Raw genomic sequence first — 7,641 nt, 5'->3', positions numbered from 1 at the left:
AAAAAAAAAAAAAAAAAAAAATTAATTATTATCGAAACGTATTATTGTTATTATATTGAGTGTATTAAATAAGATAAAAGAACAGGAAAATAAATGCTCTTAAAACAAGAAATTCCCTTTAAACTCTTTTTACTATATAAAAATAATTTTCAAATATATACGAGGAGAAAAATAAAAATAAATATGTGTGTACATAACTTAAAAAGTAGATATAATAAATAAACTAGGTGAATGTATTTCAACAATCAGCTATATATACATAGATATAAGTTTGTGTAATAGTAAAAGATTTTTTATTTTTTAATATTTATTTATTGCTATTTACAACTGTACATTATAGTACATTTAGTAAATCTGATCTAAGTTTAATTGGAGTGTTACAGGCGATTAGAGAAACTACACATTGGTAGCACTCTAATGACATTTTACATTAGCTGGTCTCGTGGCCATCTTCTTTTCAGGCGCCTCGGAAGATTGTCAGGAATGGAAGAGGATGCAAGATTAGAAACTAGGGGGTTTGAGCGGTTAGAGAGTTTATAATGGAAGGAGTGATATTTGGTTCGGGATAGATCGGTTACATAGGGAACATTAAGGTCTTAATGTATGATTTTATTTGTGACAAAGTAAGGAGCATTGAGGATTTTACAAAGGATTGTGGATTGTAAGGATTGAATACGAGAGGAATTCGAAGGTTTAGTGGAGCCTAAAAGCTCAAAAACAAAGATCCTAAATCATTAAACTAAACAAAGCTAGTGTAAAATCAATAAATTTTGTATAGGGTCCGCTAACGGGAGAAAGTTCTAGAGAAGTGCTGAAAACTTGTCCATGATTTGCTTATAACGAACTTCAATTTTATGACTGTATTACCAAAGTTATGAAACGAAAAATAACCAATAATAAACATATATATTTATTCACTAATAACTTGAAATCCATAAATTGTTCTATGTATCATTGTATACCTTATTAAAAAAAGAGAAAATTTCCTACAACTGTTATATTAATGATTTCGTTTAAACCCTTAATGTAATATATGAATCCTATTCTGTTCTTATTTTCACGACATATATGAAATAATGCATTTTTAGATTATGTCAGAGTTGCGAAGAATTCTTAAGAAAAAGTACAAGATATTATATTATAACTAGGGATAGGATTTTTATGTTTTCACATATTTTTACCTGACCATGCTATCTGCGATTCCTGACTAACTAAAGATGTTTCAAGACATTTCTGCCCAAAAGAAGCCACTTTTATTTCACATAATTTAAATATTTGGCCTTTTTTACATATTTTGTTGTAAATCACATATTTTCTGAAATATTTGTCATTTTTATCATATTTTTAGATATTTTGTCCTGAATCACATATTTCCTTAAATTACTTGTTGAATTGTAAATGTATTTTTCACAGCAATAGCGTAAAATTCAAGAGAACGCAAGAAACTTAAAAGTGAAATTTATCTTTTATCATAAATAGTGCGTAAAAATTCTATATCTTCACCTTTGAACACAAATTAAAAGCAGTGGCAATAATAAATTTAAAAATGCATTTAATCCGCAGTAATTTTCAACTGGCCCTGCTGAATAATAATAGGTTTAAATATTTTTTTCTTTTTCTTTTTAATAAGGATTATTCTTTATTTCCATTTATAATTTTTTCATAATTCATTCTGAGTAATTATTAATCAATTAGTTTAATTACATTTACTAATTAATGTCTTGTTATTGCACAGCTATGTTTTCTCTAAGTACATTTTTTTGTACATATTTTAACATAATTTCTTTAAATTATTATTCATATAATATATAATAAATACATGTTTATGCAACTTTATTTAAATTATAAAATTACTATTTAATTAGTAATTTATATTGTTGAATAATACAAAATTTATATTTGACAATTTATTAGCACATATTTATGTATATATTTTGGATTTTTTAGCACATAAAAATCCTATCCCTAATTATAACAACTTGATAAAATCAAAGATAGAGGATACTCGCAAGGTGTGAAAGACGTAGTGAGTAACTGCGTAGAACAAAGCAAATAGAACCTTAAGCCCTAAACTATGGAAATGATATTTGTACAAACAGTGACTATGCTTCGCTTAGCAGAAGCATAGAGTCCTTTGAGAACATGCTTATAATCACTTGACATTTAACTTTGGCCTCCGGGCGCTCTGCTTCTTAACACAGATAGATTAAGGTCCAACTATCTCTAGATCGGTCAGGATGCTAGATGACATTTAGAAAATTAGTTTTTTTTTTTTTGAAAGGGAATGTGAGTGCCTAAAACATTGTTTAGCTTTACTGTGGTATAATTTAGGAGTGTAGGTTCAGAACTAGCTCCATCCATATTTTTCTGAAATACTTTTTTTTTTCCTGATTTTCTCATGTTCTCGACCGTTGGAAGTGGTCAATTTTTCTGAATATCAGATCTATTATTGCCTTAAAAGTGTCTCACGATCGATTTGTCATAGGCGTAATCTATGGGGGAAGATGACTTAGAATTCATTAAACTATTTCTAGAAAGTTTTGTCTTCTACAATTAGTACAAGAGCCCAAGAAGAGAAAAAAGGCAGTTATCTCACCCAAATTTTTTATTACTTTAATGAAAAATATGTATGTAACAAAAAAAAATTGATTTATAGTTGTTCGAACAATAAGCTTGATTTATGAAAAACTTACAGTTGTCTGCCAGCGCTCAAATTAAAGCTAGTTAAATTTACTACAAAATAGTTAATTATGTTAATCATTGTAGGAGTAGTAGTTTTATGATAATTGACAAAATAAACTCACAAAATGTTAATTTATAGTTGCTCGTATAAAAAGTTGGATTTTTGAAAAAAATATATCTCCAGATCCATAAGACGCACTCAAAATAAAGGTAATTTAACTTAATATAGAGTAGTTTACGACACTTATCTTCGTAGAAGAAATAATTTTTATGATATTCGCAAATGAATATATATTTGACAAATGAAAATTTGTGCGAATAACTATAAATCAATTTATTTTAGGAAATATCATGAAAACTTCTAGTCCTAAGAAGAAAAACGTCATAAACTACTTTATAGCTCAATTTTTCTGAATATCAGATCTATTTTTGCCTTAAAAGTGTCTCACGATCGATTTGTCATTGGCGTAATCTATGGGGGAAAATGGGCCAGAATTCATTAAACTATTTCTAGAAAGTTTTGTCTTCTACAATTAGTACAAGAGCCCAAGAGGAGAAAAAAAAGCAGTTATCTCACCCAAATTTTCGATTACTTTATTGAAAACTATGTATAATTAATATCAACCATAAGGACTGTTTTTTCAGAATAACACAACTTTTCTTCATAAAAGTAGCCATATCTCCTAAGCTATTGGTCCAACAGAAAAATTAAAACACCCGTTGGAAAACTCATTAAATTCTTATATAATATTTAATATATTTTATGAATATCTATTATACAACATCCCAAACTATTTTTTATATGGTTACAATGATCGATATTAAAAAAAAAAAATGTAGAAATGCTGAATTTTGAAAAAATTTATTTATATCTTACGTAAATTAATTTACTAGCCTGAGAATTGCAAATTGAACAAAAACTTTTCCTTTTAGTAAGCTTTATAACAGTACTCTCACTTTCACGATTATCTTTTAATTTGTAACTTAATATAAAATAAAATGTGGATAAACGTTCCAATTAGAGAAAAACTACAAATAAAGAAAAGAAAGATGAACATGTACTGTAGTACAAAAACAGATGCCATTTACAATTAATTACACAGTTAAAGAGAATTTAAATGCTATTTTGAAATTTAGATCAAAAGATAATTTACTATGATTAAAATTTTAGGTAAGAAGTATTCAAAATGGCCTCCATCTTACTCCTAATCAAGTCTTACTCTATGTCTAACTATGCTACAGTTACGCTTAAGGTTATATTACATGAGTCCAAGAAGAAAAAAAAACCAGCTATTTCACCCCATTTTTTTATTACTTTAATAAAAATAATTACTAATCAAAATTGATGAGTCTGCCAAGTATAGGTAGGGGAAATAAAAACTCGCGGCTGTTTCAAAGCGATAAAAAAAAACTAATTTTTCGTTCGGAGCTCTATATCTTAAAAAGTAAGAACAGCACAAGAAAACCTAAGAGTACGTCATTTAAAGAAGAGTAAATTTTCTAAAATGTGAGCCCTAATAGAGTTATTTACGTTAAATATTTTTCGAGATATAGCTTTTTAAAAAGCAACATTTCATAAAAATGTTGTTTGGGACGTACTGAAAGATCAGCAGTCAGGAGCTAACGGTTATTATACGGTTATATTCATGGTAGTTTCACTACTTCATTAATTTTTGGTTTATAGGAATTGAGATTAACTCCACCTTATAAATCCAATATTGTTTCGTTTTAAAAATGGGCATTTGCAATCTTATAAATAATAATTTTTTAAAAATTTATTTATTGAAATTTACAACTATACATAAAATTTCTAAAGAAAATTTTTAGTAAGATCATAATGGTATGATAATGGCATGTTGGGAAACAACCCATTGGTAGCTATGAACTTTGAACCGATTTAGTTCAAGAGCCGGGAAGAAAAAAAGGCAGTTATCTCACCCTAATTTTTGATTACTTCAATAAAAATTATCTATAATTACTCGTCAAAATTGATTAGTCTGCCAAGTATAGGTAGGGGGAATAAAAAATGGCGGCTGTTTCAAAACCTTAAAAAACCATTGATTTTTCATTCGGAGGTCTATATCTTAAAAACTACAAACAATACTAGAAAATCTAAGAGAACACTATTTAAAGAAGAGTAAATGTACTGAAATATGAGCCGTAAAAGGGCTTACGTTCAATAGTTCTCGAGATATTGCCATTTAAATAAAAAAAATTCTTAAAAATCTACTGCATGATTAGTAGTTAGTTAATTTATTTTGATAAATCTATATCTCAGGAACTATGAGACGTAGGAATGTCTATTAGCACTCAAATTAAAGCTAGTTTAATGGACTATAATGAAGTTTAAGACCTTTACCTTCGAAGGAATAGTAGTTTTCATGATATTTGCTAAAATAAATTGATTTATAGTTGTTCGGACAAATGATTTGATTTATGAAATACTTTATTTCAGAAGCCATTGGACGTACAGATATCTGCCAGCGTTCAAATTAAAGCTAGTTAAATTTACTACAAAATAGTTACATATGTTTATCTCTGTAGGAGTAGTAGTTTTTATGATATTTGACAAAATAAACTCACAAAATGTTAATTTATAGTTGTTCATATAAAATGTTTGATTTTTGAAAAAATATATCTCTAGATCCATAAGACGCACTCAAAATAAAGGTAATTTAACTTAATATAGAGTAGTTTACGACACTTATCTTCGTAGGAGAAATAATTTTTATGATATTCGCAAATGAATATAAATTTGACAAATGAAAATTTGCGCGAACAACTATAAATCAATTTATTTTAGGAAATATCATGAAAACTTCTAGTCCTAAGAAGAAAAACGTCATAAACTACTTTATAGCTCATTAAACTCGCTTTAATTTGAATGCTATTATACATCTGTACGTCAAATGGTTTTTGAGATATAGATTTTTAAAGATAAATTCATCAACTTCTGATCTTTCAGTACAGTCTGTACAATATTTTCATAGAATATTGCTTTTTAAAAAGCTATATCTGGAGAACTATTGAACGTAAATAGCTCTGTTAGAGCTTACATTTTAGCAAATTTACTCTGCTTTAAATGAAGTCTTAGATTTTCTATTGCTGTTGGTAGTTTTAACGATATAAAGCTCCGGATGAAAAATTAATTATTTTTAACCTTTTTTAAACAGCCACCATTTTTTATTCCTCCTACCTATACTTGGTAAACTCATCAATTTGACTAGTAATTATGCATAGTTTTCATTAAAGTAATTAAAAATTGGGATGAAAAAACTGACTTGTTTCTCCTCTTGGGCTCTTGTACTAGTAGGTTAAAATCCGAAATAGAACATATGGTTTAGCAAGTATCTTTATTATGATTTAGTGTCATTGCTTATGAATATTTAGTTAGTGATATGCTAATAAACATCAACAAACCATTACTCAATTATGTACGGTTCCTTATATCAAAGTAACCCTAATCCTTGTTAACCAAATAAACTAAAATAAATAAGCAATCATTAATGGAATTATTTATATATATTTTACATTTGACAATATGGCGAGTACTATCTCTCACGACGGTACTTGGCCATCGCTTTCTGCCGCTGGCTGCCTATCCTTGGTATTCCAAGTTCCTCCGCGGACCGCAACAGCTCTATCTTCATCTGCAGGCCGTCCAAAGGCACCTCGTTGTACTCCCGGATGGCCCTCAAGGCGTTGGACCTCTTCTCGTAGACCAAGTCGGCAGAGCCCGTCGACCTCCCAAGCCTGTCGTAATGGACCGTGACCTCTTTCACTGTTCCCAGGGCGGAGAAGAGTTCCTTCAAGTCGTTATTCGTCACATCCGAATGGAGGTTATACAGGAACAGTTTCGACTCGCCTTGTTGCTGCGCGTTGTCCTGTTTTAGCCCGGGAGATTGTTGTCTTCTTGCAGCTAGAATCCATCGTCTGTTCTCATTATCATCTAACCTGTGATTGTTTCTTCTATTGTATCTCTTGTCTTGCCATCTTGAATCATCCATTTCTTCCTCTTCGAATCCATTCTCTTCTTCTTCTTCGTCATTATCATCTTCATACCGCCATTTTCTACCGAACTGCCGCTGATTCCATCCGGAATCTCCTCTTGATCTGTAAGATCTAGGACTTCCCTGCTGCCTCCTTCCGTTCCTCATGGGATCCCTTACTCTGATTTGTTTCTTCTTAATGTATTCGTCAAGACTCATCTCCAGAGGATCAGCCATTCTTTGAAGCTAAGGTAATACATTAAGAAAATTTCTTTATACCTTACTTCTTCAAAAATAACGAACGTATTTATGCAATATAGCTTCTTTTTTAAAAATATGTCATGAATTGTTTCATGTAAGAAAATTTATATTCAACTTTAATCACATGATTATCACAACAATACAAACACATATTGTATTTTTAATTCTGTATAAACAGTTATTCGATTTTAGTTCTATTATGCCTCACTCGTTTCGAGTTCAAAAAATTACCAGAAACTGGAAATAATTCATAATATATCTACGAGAAAAATCAAAAATTACCCCCACTACACAAAAATAATCACCATGCTCCAAGACTTCAAATTCCCTTCTATACAACAACTAATTTTATTACAATCTTACTGCTTGTTTTAGTACAACAACGTCTTTCCAAAATCAATTAAAAAAAAATGGCAACCACAAAGGAAGGAACCTTTCATAAACTCTACACTAATAAAAGAACATGTTTTGCTAAGCTGCTATAGTTCGTGTGTTTATTTAATCTCTTTATTTCTTCATATATATTAAAGGTTTTTCTTTCTGTTTTCTTTAAATATTTTGAAAAATCTAAAAATCTAGCATGCTTTTATGTATATCTCTTCTTGAATATAGGCACATCTAACAAAAAAAAAATTGTATTTGACGTAATCTATAGATTGCACCAAAGACAGGAGTTACTTAATGACAATCCTACAAGCTTAAAGAGGGA

At 29.4% G+C, this 7,641-nt stretch overlaps 1 protein-coding gene across 1 annotated transcript; it reads right to left on the bottom strand.

Annotated features, from left to right (window-relative positions):
* Positions 1-6,233: 6,233 nt before the first annotated feature.
* LOC106685058 (uncharacterized) lies at positions 6,234-6,908 on the bottom strand. Its single transcript, XM_014427542.1, has one exon. It carries the CDS (start codon positions 6,906-6,908, stop codon positions 6,234-6,236), a length of 675 nt encoding a protein of 224 aa, XP_014283028.1.
* Positions 6,909-7,641: the final 733 nt, after the last annotated feature.

The sequence above is a fragment of the Halyomorpha halys genome, unplaced genomic scaffold, assembly GCF_000696795.3.
Source record: "Halyomorpha halys isolate HHAL.00 unplaced genomic scaffold, Hhal_1.1 Scaffold31.1, whole genome shotgun sequence".
Lineage (NCBI taxonomy): Eukaryota > Metazoa > Arthropoda > Insecta > Hemiptera > Pentatomidae > Halyomorpha > Halyomorpha halys.
The sequence above is the reverse complement of the archived record's forward strand: the minus strand, read 5'-3'. Positions and strand labels throughout refer to the sequence as shown.

Bases quoted from the DNA above. Each gene is read 5' to 3' on its own strand.
- LOC106685058 (XM_014427542.1), bottom strand. From the start codon at position 6,908: ATGGCTGATCCTCTGGAGATGAGTCTTGACGAATACATTAAGAAGAAA.